Source organism: Quercus robur, chromosome 2 (assembly GCF_932294415.1).
Source record: "Quercus robur chromosome 2, dhQueRobu3.1, whole genome shotgun sequence".
In the NCBI taxonomy this organism is placed as follows: Eukaryota; Viridiplantae; Streptophyta; class Magnoliopsida; order Fagales; family Fagaceae; genus Quercus; species Quercus robur.
This window is the reverse complement of record NC_065535.1, coordinates 337,878-353,851: the sequence shown is the minus strand read 5'-3', so window position 1 is coordinate 353,851 and position 15,974 is coordinate 337,878. Positions and strand designations below refer to the sequence as shown.

General features: G+C 35.4%; 1 protein-coding gene and 1 pseudogene across 1 annotated transcript; both read right to left on the bottom strand.

Annotated features, from left to right (window-relative positions):
- Positions 1–6,118: 6,118 nt before the first annotated feature.
- LOC126716151 (pentatricopeptide repeat-containing protein At4g11690-like) lies at positions 6,119–7,535 on the bottom strand (annotated as a pseudogene).
- Positions 7,536–11,482: 3,947 nt separating this feature from the next.
- LOC126698707 (uncharacterized) lies at positions 11,483–14,350 on the bottom strand. The gene is made up of 3 exons (XM_050396101.1): positions 13,840–14,350; positions 12,073–13,097; positions 11,483–11,806 (listed from the first exon to the last, which is right to left on the bottom strand). The coding sequence occupies exons 1-2, from the start codon at positions 14,231–14,233 to the stop codon at positions 12,838–12,840; spliced, it is 654 nt and encodes a 217-aa protein (XP_050252058.1). The 5' UTR covers positions 14,234–14,350; the 3' UTR covers positions 11,483–11,806; positions 12,073–12,837.
- Positions 14,351–15,974: the final 1,624 nt, after the last annotated feature.

Below are 15,974 nucleotides of genomic sequence, written 5' to 3'. Positions count from 1 at the left end.
GATTTCATAATACTTGGGGTGGATCCGGATATTTTTGCATATTTTATTTTTGGAGTTAGAAAATTGAAATTGGGCTTTTTTTTAGTAATAATGGGCTCGATCAGATTATCAAATCAAATGGTTGAGCTTCAGATTTCGCCACGGCCGAGGGAGGACCCACCACAGATAATAGTAACATAGTGGGTTTGTGGGACCCTGATGATGATTATGAATGGATGATATGTAGATTTTGATTTTTTTTTTCTTTTTTTTGGTAAACCAGGAATAATATTAAAGCAGCATTTGGGTATAGCTTATAACGCCAGCGTCTTGCGTCTGACGTTTTTCTTTTCTTTTTTTTCTTTTTTTGGTTGTGAAGCGCATTCTATGGTTGTCCAGTGGGTCCTGTGTACTGTTCACGGGGCCCACAAACCTCTTTTTTTAACAAAACTTTTATTAAAATAGGTTTCACGGTACTATTCATATATTTAAAAATTATTTTGCTATAGTGTTTTCAGTTTTTAGTTTTCAGCAAAATAAGCGATATCCAAACATAACCTAAGAACCCTTAATTGAGGAGAGAAGTTTGAGGACAAATCCTCTTATAATACATGCCAATACTATCATAATACAAAAGCATCGAAATGTCCACAGGTAGACTATCAAAAATCACAAAGTCCTGCTAGCTAAAAGGCCCTTTCCTAGCTAGCGCATCGGTGTACTTGTTGGCTTCACGGAAGCAATGAAGCAGCTTGACTTGAGGAATGCGACTGAAGAGAGTCCTGTAATCCATAATAAGGGAGGAGAGGTTAAGATTAGTTCTATTACCATTAGTAATCCATTCAAACACAACCTTTGCATCTATCTCAATCTCAACAACAAGGATGTTCAGAGATAAACACAATGATAGGTCATCCCTAAGGGCCCAAAGCTCGGCCTCCACGCTAGAAGAGACCCCAATATTATGGGTGAAGCCCTTTATCCAGCCTCTATTAGCATCATGGATCATACCACCTCCACCGGCTCTACTCAGGTTGCCCAAGGACAAGCCATCCGTATTTAACTTCACCCATCCATTACTCGACCTCATCCAACGGACCCTCCTAACTTCCCTCGTCATCGCCTTGCCTGGTTTACCGACACAAAATATGCATTCAATAGTAGCATAAGTAGTGGAAGACCATAAATTCTGGTTAGGCCTAACTCCCTTGAAAGCAATATTATTTCTATGAATCCATAAATTCCACACCACAAATGAAAACAGAACATTCCAAGGAATCAGATCTATTCTATGAGTTTTAGAGTTCAAGTTTTGCTTTAGCCACACATCAAGGTCAAGCCTAAAGAAATCTTGCATGTCCAAAGCTATCATAAATTTGTCCCAAACCGATTTGGCAAAGCTACAGTCGCGCAGGACATGAATAATAGATTCCCTTCCATTGTTGCAAGAAGAAGGCAGGTCCAAGACGAATGAAGCCAGTTGAACCAACTATAGTTGGTGGGAATAGTTCCTCCAGTTTGGTTAGTCCAACCAGAACAAATATGGGAAAGTTAGGAGGCCATGCCACATTAGGGACCCAAGACTTTCGTATAATGGGAATAATGTAGGGCTTAAGGGCAATGAGGAAAAGGCTAGAGATTTAATCACAGTTGGAAGGCAGATTGGGAATGGTGAGAGTAGGTTTAACAGTAACACAAGTTTGAAGGTTAGTGACCACGACGTTCTGAAGGATAATGTGCTCAATGATATGTCAAATCTGCAAATGACAGGGCTTACCAAACACAGCAGGGTCAAGTCTATTCGATCTCAAAAGAAGAAAAAAAATCAAAATCTTGTCTCAGGGTGTAGCCCAACCAAAATCTAAGCAAGCTATCTTGAAGATCTGGAGTGGAGGCGGGTATGGAAGAACACTACAGATTAGTAATGTGGATGAACTCGTAATGTTGGGTGATCAAATGCCAAGGGGAGGTCGTCGTAATACCTAATGTGGTGATAGATCAAATAAGGGCAAAGCCAACAGAGGTCTGGGGATGGTTCGACGAGGATTAGAAGGAAGAGTGGAGGAATATCTTTCCCCTCACTCCAACGAGTCAAGAGCTGGGATTCCTCCTTTTCACGGATCCAGCGTGGCACTTATGGCCAAATCCCTAGTGGAGATTCAAAATGGATTTACCAATGGAGCGGGAAGAAAAGATGATGCTATGGAGGACCTACCAAGAAGATTTTTCAACACTAGTCTTGTTCGCATTGGACAAACCAGTGAACTTAAAGGAGAGGAAAATAATGGAGGGGTAACCAATTGCAACCAATTGGTTCGAGAATATGTGGACCACGAGATTGATCCAAGTGTGTATGCCAGTCAGGGAGTTTTGGATCCTAATAAGCTCGCAAGTGAGGGAGATGGGTGTCCAAAAACACGGCTCTATGCTTACAAGGTCGAAAGGGCAAACTTAGGCCAGTTTGAAAGAGATAGGATAGAGCTTGATCCCGTAAGGGAGCACAATGCCTTATCAAGATAGATGCCCCGCCCTTAATCAATATGTTACAATGAATATTATAGTGTGGAACTGCAGAGCCATCAGCCCAAATTTTGTTAGCTCTGTGATGGATTTGGTTCGAGATTACTCACTAACAATATTGATTGTTACTGAAACCAGGGTTGGAGACGATAAGGCGAAAGTGATAATGGATAGATTTCCTTTTGATGGTGCAATCCATGCTGATACAATAGGCTATGCTGGAGGAATCTGGTTGCTTTGGAATTTTGATGCAATGGAAATTACACAACTTGCCTCTACTGAACAAGAAGTTCATGCCCTTGTCAAGGTGAGTTCTTCTAATCTCTCTTGGATTATTTCTGCTATATATGCTAGTCCTAGGTTAGTTGAGAGACGGACGTTGTGGCATAATCTAACCTTGGTCAATGATCTTCATAACTAGCCTTAGATCATGTTGGGGGCTTTAACGAAGTCCTCAGTAGTGCGGAGAAGTTGGGTGGAAGACCAGTTAATGCTTATAGAGCCAGGCTTTTTCAGGAGTGCCTTAATGAGTGTGGCATGATGGATATGGGATTTGTTGGGCCAAATTTTACTTGGTCTAATTTAAGGAATTTTTCAAACCTTATCCAATAAAGATTAGACCGAGGATTTTGTAATGTAGGTTGGAGACTTCTATACTTAGAGGCTACTATTGAGCACCTTACTCAAGTAAACTCAGACCACAACCCCATTCTTCTTAATTTAGAGAGACCTATGGGGTTAGGTTTAGTAAGATCGTTCAGATTCCAACCTGGATGGCTCTCTCACCCTGACTTCCCTAATCTTGTTAGAGATGCCTGGAGGAACGATTAGGCTCTAGACATAGTAGTCACCTCCTTCATGGCTTTTGCGAAAAGGTGGAATAAGGAAGTTTTTGGGAACTTGTTTAATAGAAGGAGGAGAATTGAAGCGAGAATAAAAGGGGTTCAGAAAGCTTTAGCTGAAAGACTTAGTGAGTCCCTCCTAGAGTTGGAGAGAGCCTTGAGATTAGAACATGGGAAAGTTAAAGAGCTCATTAATGAATTTTGGGCTATGAAGTCTAGGCTGAACTGGCTGGTGTTGGGTGAGTGTAATACTACTTTCTTTCATGCCTCTGTCATTAATCGTAGAAGAAGGAATAGAATCACCCGCATCAGAGATAATGTGGGAAATCTTATTGATGAAGAGAGAGAGGTGGCTGATCACATTAAGAATTGGTATGTGAATTGGTACACCACGGAGATGGAGGAGTCTAAGAAAAGGACTTGGGATATCTCGAATTGTCAAGTTAAGCTCTTGGATGAGGAAGCTCAAAGTTTGGCTATCTCGGTTTCAACCCAAAAGATAAAGGATGGTCTTTGGGCCTTAAAAGCCTTTAAAGCCCTTGGCTCAGATGGGATTCATGCAGGGTTCTATCAAAGGTTTTGGATGCTCATGGGGAATTCTATTATTAAGACAGTCAGGAAGGTGTTTGAGACTAGAGTTGTTTCGACCTATTTGAATAGGATTCTCATTACCCTCATTCCCAAGCACTCGAGGGTGAATACCCTTGGCAACTATAGACCTATCAACCTTTGTAATACCATATATAAGATCATTTCAAAGGTCATAGTTGCTAGATTAAGACCAAACCTAGGGAAGATCATATCCCTTATGCAAGCGGTTTTTGTCCCGAGCCGAAAAGGAGTAGACCCTGCCACTATTGTTCAAGAGTTGCTTCACTCCCTAAATTTGAAGAAAGGGAAAAGAGGCTACATGGCTATTAAAATCGACCTAGAAAAGGCGTATGACAAGATTGAATGGAGTTTTGTAAGGGATACTCTTGCCCTTTTCAATATTCCTCCTATGTTAAGCAAGGTCATTACGAATTGGATTTCAACTTCTAGCATAGAGGTGTTGTTCAATGGGGGTGCCTTGGATTCCTTCAATCCTCCTAGGGTAATTCTGCAAAGAGACCATCTTTCCCCTTATATTTTTATCACGTGTTTGGAAGTGTTGGGTTTCCTCATTAGAGATAAGTGTGACTTCAACCTATGGGACCCGGTTAGTGCTTCAAAGGGAGGTTTAGCTTTTTCTCATATTTTCTTCGCGGATGACCAGTTTATTATTATGTACTCACTCACAACTCAGGTCAAGTAAGGTGTCAACTATAAAGTTGAGACCACAGCTCCCGCGCAGATTGGCATTGTGATCAATTTGTGTGGGCGTGGCCCTCTCTACTAGAGCTTCATAGTTTGGGCCCTTCTCTTCTCTTCTCCTCTCCAGGACCAGGATAGGAATATCGATCGCCCACACAGTAACAGACTGGATATTCATATTCCTCCCATTAAATGCTTTTATACTATTCTTCCTTCTTCTTTGTAACTAGGAAAAATAAAAAACAAATACTAGTACTAATTCAATTTGATAGTCTCAATACTCTAATATAAGAGTAAGACTCATCAGTGTTTAGGGAATAAAAAAAAAAAAAAACAAAAATCATAATCAGTCATGATGTGCAAGTACAAATAACGTAAAACAAGGAAAGCTGCCTGGAATTCAATCCCATACCATAAACTGAGATAAGATAAAACATCTCATATATATGCCCAGAGTTTAGAATTATCCTAATGATTGCACATTGCAGTTGAATTAAACACACTTCATGGGATTTGAGTGTCAGAAGGAGAGATTCAAATTTTAATTTAAGGTTTTTTTCTTCTCATCACCCACTCTCCTCTCCTTTCTACCGTCAACAACAACAATGAAGCTAGCCTAGTATTTTCACCCCCAAGAATTAAATCCATCCATCATATGAGTTTAAAATTTAAATTGACATCTTTTTTACCAAATGAAGTCCAACTTGTTCAGATTCCTTAACCTAACTACTTTACTTGGTTTTCTTTTTTGCCAACTAAACTAAAGTGTTTTATTATTGTAAGCCCCCACAAAAAAATTATCTATTCCTCAGGTACAACTACAAATTACAATCTCATATGTAAAAGGCTTTAAGTTCTATACAAAGAAAGGAATAATCGTCTATTTCAATAAACAAATTCACAATTTGGTTCTTACAAGTAGTAGTCTCAAGAGTGGATCATTGATTGTTGCCCATGGAACACTACACATACATGTATCTATTGGCATGTAGGATACAACTTGCAGAACTAATTCCTTCGTAGGCCTAATGGGAACATATTGTTGTTGCCATTGAGGTCATTCCTCTTGGACATGGAGCAACCATCCAAAGATGAGAGCAGAAGAATCAAAATCTTGGTTGCAGCAAAATGTCAATTTTTTATGGTGCTCATGATGTCCGAGCATATGGTCATAGTTTTAAATTGCCAATTACCAACTGATGAGTATCAGAGCTTAGTATGATCTCCTATGGATCTGAGGCTAAGAGACAATTGAGCACCAACCATGAAATAAGACATAGAAAGCTAGAGTTTCTTTCATTGTAAAAATACTGCTTATATTGTACGTGGCAAGGAATGGCATGTTCCAGTATAGCTTCATGTACAACTCAATGCCAATCAACTCTTTCTTGGAATCAGTTGAAAGTGAAGTCAACTTCTAATGTTTAGGTTAGTGAATCAGTAGACGATTAAAGAGCAAGAACAGACTTCAATGTTTTTCATGCTCAAGAATTTTCCTCTTTGTTGTACTTATTGTGACCAAGGGGCATACTTCGATGTTGCTTATCCACATATAAACATAATTGTTCGTCTAACAATCTTCTGTAACTACTTACATAAAAAATATAGCATCTCCAACACATCTCCTCAAAAACCATCGTGGCCTCAATAACCTTTCCCTTTGCACATAACTCCTTGGCAAAAATCGAAAAGCTTTCCACACTAATGACATATTTCTTCTTAATTGTATCATAGAAAACCCGCATTGCCATTTGCTCATTTCCATCCCCACAATATCCTTTAATTAAGCAATTGTACATTGTGGCATCAATGTCGTGACCATTTTGAAGCAAGTCACTAACAACCTCTTCAACGTCTTGCATCTTACCTCTCATCCTACAAAGATTACATATAATTGTGCTATATGATAAGAAAGTTTGGAGAGCAACCCATTTGCGGCATTTGCTTTAAAAGAAGAAAAGCTTTTTCTAGTTCCCCGTTTTCCACAAGAATCCTAAGCACAATATTGAAACTCCAGACACTTGGGTTTAGGCATCTTGCATTCATCTCCTTCAAAAGGGAAATTGCTTTTATTTGGTTTCCTTATCTTGCAATACTCATTAACAACAACTCCATATGCTTGCACATCTGCTTTCATCCCAAGACTAACTATCTCCTTTAGATGCTTAACAGCTTCGTCAGAATTCCCAACAATGCAAAGCCATTAATCATAGTATTGTAAGTAATCAAATTAGGCTCACAAGACATTTCATCAAACATCTTCTTTGCATTTTTAGTCATACCTATTTTACAGAACCCCTTAATCATTGTGGTATAAGTGGAAACGTTCGGTTTCACCACACCTTCCTTCACAATTTGATCATAGAAATCCTTGGCCAAATTAATCCTATTTGCTGTTACCAACACATCCAGTATGGCATTATAGGAAAATAAACAATGCCTATTTTCAATCAATTTTGCTTGGTGAAACCAATAAATTGCACTCCTAATATTGCCACGATCCCCGAAGGCTTTGATGAACTTACCTAACATGAAGTCGGAGAGTTTGTGGGAACTTAGAAGGAGTGAGAAGGTAGTGGAGAAGAGGGAGTGAGAGAGGAGGAGCTCAGTGATGGGCAAGTAACAATGGTGGGTGTGGAGATAGTTGTTGGGGTTAGGATTAAGGTTGGAGGCCCAGTTGAAGAAGAAAAGGGCATGGTATGGGTTGGTCTGGTTCTTGATGACTTGGATGACTAAGTTTGGGTTAAGTTGAGGTGAGAAGTGGTTCAGAGGAGCTGAATTAAGGTTTGAGAGTGTAGGACTTTGGGGATTTAGAGTTTGGAGAAGTAAGGTTATGGAGGATGCAAAGGACAACTTGGGATTGGTTTGCATTTGACAAGAGTTCTTAGATACCATTGCCATTGGTGATGAAAACTCTATTGCACTCGACTACTTTCCAGGTCCCTTTAGAGGCTTTAGACCTTAGCTTTGTCTTTACAGGGGGTTTCTTCTTCTTTTTTTTTTTTTTTTTTTTTTTTTTTTTTAAAGAATGGAAAATGCTTTTACTATTATTGGACAATGCTAAGGAAAATGTAATATAATAATTATTTTATAAGATTACAATGTAAAAAATGTAAATTAAATAGTGCATGTGTTATTTAAAAATATTTTCTATTTTTATAAATTTTATGTAAGAAACATATAATGTATTTTGCATTCAACAATTATACATAGTGATTCTAAAAAAAAAAAAAAAAGCAACAACAACAATATACATACACACACATATAAAATACTATTCTATATGAGTGAAGAAGATGTTATTAAAATGACTTAAAAAAAAAAAACCATAATCGATTGACTAATTTGAATATATCTAAGAATATATATTTTTTTAAAAGTATATCCCAATTCCATGAAACACATGTAACATGTTATATTAATTTTAAATAATTATATAAATTTAGAATTGTAGCATTTTTTTTTTCCAAATATAAGTATAATGAACATATTATTTAAACTTGAATTTTAAAGTAATCTTTTGAATATTTATCATTTTATGTTTTTTTAAGGCACATATTTCTAATTTTTAATGTCTATTTTGTTTGTATTTCTTACGCCAAAACTAAAGAGTTTGACTCAAATAAAATAAAATTTTATACTTTTCAACCCAAAATAAAAGAAAAAAAATTGAATTTTTAAGCCCATAAGCCCATAATTGAAAAAGAAAATCTACAAAAAAGAATCAATTTAAGTTTTAATTAGTCAAAAATAGATTGAATGGGTCAAAATTGACAAAATTTGACTGAAGTGGACTGAGATAGACCAAATTGAACCGAATAGACCAAAATAAACCTAATGGACCAAAGTGAACCAAAATGGACCGGAATGGACATATGAACGTAAGTTGATTGAAATGCTGCATTGATGTGGCTCAAAAGGAGCATAACAATAATAAATGCTACGCTTGCTTTAGCTTTTAGATATTAGTAGTCGCTAACTCGTGCGATGCATGAAAATAGCTACTTGATGAGTTTTAGAGAAAAAAAAAAAAACCATTATTTTTGAGTTGGAGTAATAAGCAAAAATGCATGAAATTAAAAAAAAAATGATATTGAAAGAAATAGCACAAAGTTTTGTTAGTTAGGAGAAGAAAAAGTTTCTTGGAATACATACACATCAAAAGCTGCTTATTAAAAAGTCATAACTATTCAAATTGAATATACCAAAATGTGTCTATTGAAAGGTCATAACCCTTCAAGTTGGATATATATAAAAAGTGTTTATTGAATGAAAATGTATCTATTAACCGAAAATGTGTATATTGAATGAATATGTGCTTATTGATTGAGAATGTGCATATTGAATAAGAAAGTGCCTATTGAAGGGTCATAATTCTTTGGGTATAAATTGTGGTTCATATTTATTTGGTAACTTCTTTTGAAATGGTTAAGCAAACAGAGGGTCACTTATTTGGAGAAATTGTTTTGTTCAAAGGAATGTAAATTTCAGAGAGACTAAGCAAGAGAAGGGTATAGACATAAAAAGATAAGAAAGGTTGTTTTTTGGTCTCTTATAGACAAATCTGATTCTTTAATCTTTGATCTAGCTAGAACGTTGGAAGTTGGGACAATGGCAAATAGCAATAGGTGATGAAGTTTCAAACCTTTGACTTAGTCTTAGTTATCTTCCTGCCAAGCCCCATCAAGATATATCCTACCTTTTTCATTGCCCCTTTTCATTTCTTATCCTAATATACATGACACAAGATCAAACACAAAAATACAAATTAATTGATTAGAAGTTAATAAACATCTGATTCATAAAAAATAAAATATTAATAAACATTTACCATATTTATTTTGAAAATGATCGTTTTTAGATAAAAATGTTTTGTACTTTTAAGATTGGAACAAAGTTTGGTTACAAACTTAGTTGTTGATGTCAATGGCTACAACTTCACTCGATCAATAAGTAACTCTTTAGCAACTCGTGAGGGGGCAAATATTGACTAAGGATAACATTTAATTGTACTTCTAAGTCAATTAAAATTTCTATTTGTCTATTGGACTATTTTTTTATTTCATTATATTACTCCTCTGAATTCCCAATAGTTTGGGCATTTGATTTTTAAGCCGGTTTTTTTTTTTTTTTTTTTTTTTTTTTTTGGGTTAAATAGTGAAAAGATCCAAGTATCAAGCCACACCAATGATAGCAACAATAATATTGGACCATTTCGTTAAACATCTTATGAATGTTTTTCTTTTCAGAATTCTCATTCTCTTTTTTACGCCTTATTGATGTAGTTTTTTGTTTTAATATATACATCTTATGTGAAACAGAGAGTAAATACTGAAACTTAACGGCCAAAATGAAAAGGCAAAACTGTTTGGTATTTTTAAATGTATACATGACATAAATTTATTTAGTCACGTGGTGCAATAAGGAGCGGTGAACAAAAAGTCAAATATTTCGCTTTTATCTATTCTATGGGTCTATTTGGGAACCGCTTATTTGACTGAAATTGAAAACTTTTTGTAGAAAGTACTATAAATAAAGATAAACGTTAGTTGAAATAGTATAGTGAGACTCATGAATAGTTACAAAAAGTGCAGTGAGACCTTTGAATAATAGCAAAAATAAGCTGAATAGTAAAATAAACTGGCAAAAAATAAGCATTCCAAACAAAGCTTATATATAAGAGGATTTTCCTTTTTAAATTAGACTTTTATATGGTTCAAAAATACCCTTATTAATGAAAGATAACTTCATTTAATAATAGGGTCATAAATGTCAAATAACAAATTTCATTTTTAATTCAAAAAAAGAATTCCTAAAATTTAGGATTTTTTCCCTCCACCTCCAAAAAAGAAATTATAGTTATTGCTTATCTTTAAAGTTTTATCATTTTTATTTTTTTGAAAAATAGAAAATATATTTTTAAATTATAATAAATGCAAATTATTAACCTTTACCCAAAAAAATAGAAGGAACTCTGAGCGCGTGCTTAGAAACTAGTATTATATATAGATATAGATATAAGTATAAATTATAAAGTGCCCATTTCGAAATTACTTATTTTCCATAGTGTTTATAAAAAGTAATGTATAGTTTTTGGTAACTCTTTTTTGTGTTACGAAGAGTAAAAGCTAGATTATTTGCTGAAAAGCTTAGATTAAAAGAAAAAGACAACTTTTTTTTTTCAACAATTCCTAAACGCGCACAATATGTTACCTTTTTCTAGTTGTTTATGTTGATTATTATTATTTTTTGATCTGTTTATATTGATTATTGAGCACTGAAATAAAAACACTATCATCGTTTGCATCTATCAATACAGTAATATAATTAAATTTAATTGAAAAATTTGGGATATGAAAGAGGAATACCCAAGAAAAAAAATGGGGATACCCAACCTAATATCAATACTTTAATACATGTTCTTTTATCCTTCTTCAGTTCATTGACAATTGTATTGCCTTCTTCAATTAATGCAAGTAAATTTGTGCTTATTAGTGGCTGAATCTATCTATATTAGTTTCATTATAATTTCAATCCCTCATCGTTAAAAAATCCTTTTGATTGAGACATTTATCAAACCCATCCAATTCATTCGAAGTGGTATTATGTGATTTATCTTTTTTAGGTTCGATATTATTTTTGGGTAAAAAGAGATTTATTATTATTATTATTATTATTATTGCAATTTCTCAAAATGAGTGGAATTGAGTATCATCTTGAAAAATAGTATAAACATTGATCCAATTTCCTTGGGCTACATATCTTACAAAGTCTCTCCCCTCTCTTCCAATTGATTGCTGTAAATAAGTATCACATTTAGAATTTGTTGCAATGGTCAGGTATCGGGGAAGAAGATGCACCCTGTACCTGTTGGAGGACGGAGTGATGAAGCACTTATTGGTTGAATATTAGTATTAAAAGGACGTGTTTGATTAGGCCAGGCCATTATGCAAAGCTGAATTGTATCCATTTGGTCGATTGCTGAAATGAGGGTGTCCCTAATTTCATTGTGATCACAACAATGTATAAGCCATCACAGCTCGCTTTGGAAGGCATCACACTCTTGCCTTCTAGTCGAGAGATCACAAGAAGGTATCCAAATGCAATTGGTTCCCAAGCCCCGCGTGGTCAGCAGCTGAACCTTCTGTAACTGAGTAGACACAGATAAAGCCCTGTAGACAAGTTTAAATATATGTATATAATTAGAGATAATCAATTCAAATATTTCCTTCATAAAAATAACAACATTAAAGCCCTATTTTTAGTTGGATTTTGCATGTGTAATGCTAATGGCAACTATTTACAATTTCAAGATTAATGTACTCGACAACTTTTTATACACAGTTCCTTTGTCAGTTTAGGTACCGTACAAAGTTACAAATCCACATGTTGAGAGTACAGAGTTAACCTTGGAAGTTTTAAGGTGCAATAATATTACCTCATCTGTTCGTTTAATGTCCATTCCGAACCGCACTTCTCCTGGTTGAGGAATCAATTCAAGTGAAACTTCTGCAACTCCAGGTAGAAACCATAGTCTTATGCCCTGCACTATTTGCACTGTAGTAGTGTTTTGTTGCCTTCCCCAAACTATTTCTCTTCCTATGGAATTAGTTTTCTCCTTCAAGGAAAAAAATATTTAGACAACAAATTGAAATGTGATTGGTTATTACTTACTAGATATGCAGTCCGTTACATAAGTTACAGAAGAGAATCATCTATTATTGATCAATTATAGAAACACATTGGCCCTCAAATTTTTTCTGGTGGTATATGATATGTCAACATTCAATGAAATATGCAAGGAAAGTTACATGAAACACACTCCAAAATTCTTATCATCATGGTTATTTTTGGGGGTTCAGCAGCTTTTAAGCAGCTAGAAAACCTTGAGAAACAGCACACTAGGCTGCACCCGATGAGCAGGTGGTTATGACACTGGAGTTGAAAACTTGGAGAGTGCTATCTTTGAGATCAGTAGTTTTAGCCTTACAAGTACCAAATAGAAACAGATTCCTTTGTGTCAAATGGTTCATCAAACTACACTTTCAGGACTTGTAAAGCACAATGACAAAAAAGATTGGATTTCCAGTACCTCATTTTCCTTATAAACTGTAACATTGGGGGTTTCTTGGTCTCCCATTCTAATACGAGAAAAATAAACAACTAATCAAACCTTTGAAGACATATAGAGAGAACTATATACTTAGATTACATTCTGTTCTGTTTGGATATTAACAAAGACTAGAGGAGCCCCTGAAGAAACTGCTGCTGAAAACCAGGCCATGCACCTGGTTGTAGTGCTCTCAATGCAGTACTCGCATTGTAGTGGCATGAACAATATTAAGCTGACAACTGAAAAATGTTGGTCTGGCAGGTATGTTCCCACTTTCATCCTCCAGTCATACTTTACTCCCATTTTGTTGAATCCCCTGTAGTCCACATTCACAACCCTCCTGCTCATTTCTGCAAGGTCAAATAGAACAATTCTGTTGTCACTAGCCTTTGAATTCATTATAACTTCAGTTGTGCAGTGTAGGGCTTTTGTCAGTTGTATGTAACACCTAGATGTCATGTAAAGTGCTTAGCTCAAACTAGTATCTTTCTATGGTTTATTGATGGATAAAACATCTATAAATTGCGAAAACCAATGAGACACTAGAGATGTTTTATAATGGCTTTCCATAGTCCTCTTCATTCTATCATTGCAATTTTTAAACAAATGAATCCTATATTGTTGAGGACACCACCAGATTGGACAACACATATTATGGGATTGGGTATCTTATGTAATTGGATTAGTTTAGAATTTCATTTTATTTTGAATTCAGATGGGGATGAGATTTTATATCTTTTTAGATAGGGATTAGTTTCTAAATTAGCTTCAGTTTTTATATAGGATTATTTGTTAATCCTGAAAGCACTATAAAAAGGCTCTAGATGATCTTATTGTGAGAGATTTTGATGAACAATTTTGACATCAAAGATTTTCCAAATTGCTGTGTGCTGATTCCTAGCAACTAAAGGTGTTGATTCCTAAGTTTTTCTGCTTGATGCTAATTCCAGGCAAACCCATAAGTGCTAATTCTTAGGTTTGCTATTTAAATTTTGTTCTTTTATCTTCCTTTGATATTGTCCTGCATCATATATCATGTTTAATGTCAACATTAACTAAAATTGTTGAACAATGATGACAAGAAGAACCTACCCTGCAATTCAGCGCATTGTTCTAAGGTTAAGTCACCTAAAACTGCAACATGTCTGTCATCTGTAGCCGCTCTAATAGTAAACTTTTTATGGAGCATTGAAGACTTCTCTTGGACAATGCGTGCCTGTAGCTTTATTGTGGTATCACCCCTTCTCACCTTCACCCATATGACCTCCAACTGTTGGTGAACCTTACCAAGCTGTGAGCTGAGATCCGACTTGAGCTTGGTTGGGACAAACAACTCGTCAGCATCATCTTCAGAAAAACCTTCAATGATGTCTCCTGGCAGAGGCATGCTCTCATCCCAATCTTCTGATACCTCCTGCTTCACTTGTTTCACACAGACCAGTGTTTGGGGACTTCCCATATCCTTCATGAAACCGAGAGGACACATTTCCACGGAATCTAATTCACTTATATTAGAATAATAGTCTTAAGAGTTGTGCAATGATGTACGAACATTTCAAGGATGTAAATTTTTAGGTATCTACGTCCAGTTCCTAATGGCCGTTTGTTCATAGGTCTTTGCTTCAGTTATTGTTATAATATGATAACACCAAGGCAGCCTGCACTCAAGGTTCTTGTTACTAAGATTAAATAAACCACTCTTTCAGTTAACTCCTTTGTTTCCAAGGGGAAGTTTATTTAGGATAAGGATCCGAAAGAGTGCATGGAATTCCATACAGTAGAGATGAGTCGTGACATACAAAATAACAATAAAATTATTAGCAGCGGCCAAATTTGTTCAGGCATTATACATGTTTCTTTCTAGAATTTTATTAGTTTTTTAATCAAATGATATGGATCGAGTTGCTGTCCTGAAAATGATAGATAAGGGCGATTTACGTATTCCAACAATGTGGATGAGTACACTATATGATGACTTGGGAAGGTGTTGTAACACTGAAAGTTGTTCATAGGAAAAATAAATAAATAAATAAATAACAAAAAAACAAAGTGTCTAAACTCTAACCCTTTCATATTAAATCATGCATCCGTACACTAAAATAAAATCCCATATAGCTTCTACAATGTATCACTATTACTAGGAGTCTCCAAAAAATATCCTTAATTAGTTTCTTAACGAAATAACGAAATATAGAAAATCTATAATCAAATCTCATCACCAAGAAAGAAAAATTATCCACTCTGTACAAAATAACATTCTTAACATAATCCTTTTCAGACTCTGGCACAACATTGGTCAGTTCTTGTTGAAGTCCATTGATTTCAGCTTGAGCCTTTGCCCTCGCCTCTGCATCATTTAAATCTAAACTTGATCTCAAACTTGATATTTGCCTCAGAATTCTTTTTAACCAGAATCTATTGAGACCCCTGCACAAACATTGGTCAGTTCTTGTTGAAGTCTATCAATTTCAGCTTGAGCATTTGCCCTTGCCTCTGCCTCATGTGAATTTAAATTTGCCGTCAAATTTGATATTTGCCTCCGAATGCTTTTAACCTGCATCTTCCAAAGAAAAAAAAGAAACTCAATTCAAAGCCATAATTATTAAGGGAGAATCAGAGGAAAAGAGCGAGTGACACAAACCTTTCTATAGGGCCATCGATGAATTCCATATCTTCGGCATATCTTCTTCAGAACAGTGGGGCATAATTTCATTCTCCTAGAAGCCTCTTCTATAGGGAGATGGAAGTGACGGCCAACCTCTTCCAATGTTAACTTTCCTGCTCTGTCCCTCTGCACCATTACGCAGCATTAATTATAAAAGTAACTACGTTAACAACTGAATTAGATATAGCATCAATAGCAACAAAAACAAATTAAAAAAAAACAAAGTGGCAATTTTGATTGACGTTTAATAAAACAAATTTATATTTAAAAGAAAGTAATGAAGAAGCATATGGTGTGAATTGGGATCAGGTTGGGAACTTATTAATTAAAAAAAAAAAAAAATGATATGAGAGTAGCAAGTAGCAACAACCTGCGCGGCAAGGGAAGCCTTAGGCGTTCTACTCTCTGTCTCCTGCTTGGTCTCCTCTCCTGATATTTAAACATTAAAAGCTCTCAGTCTCATCTCATAAAACATGATTTTGAGATACACATATCTTCTGTCTTTAGATGTATACTAAATCTTAGAGACTTAAATGGCATATGCAAGCGAGACAAGATTAAT

Coding starts and splice junctions, on each gene's coding strand:
- LOC126698707 (XM_050396101.1), bottom strand. CDS start 14,233: ATGTGTCCTCTCGGTTTCATGAAGGATATGGGAAGTCCCCAAACACTG. Junction 13,098..13,839: donor ACAATGCGCTGAATTGCAGG/GTAGGTTCTTCT, acceptor TTGACCTTGCAG/AAATGAGCAGGAGGGTTGTG.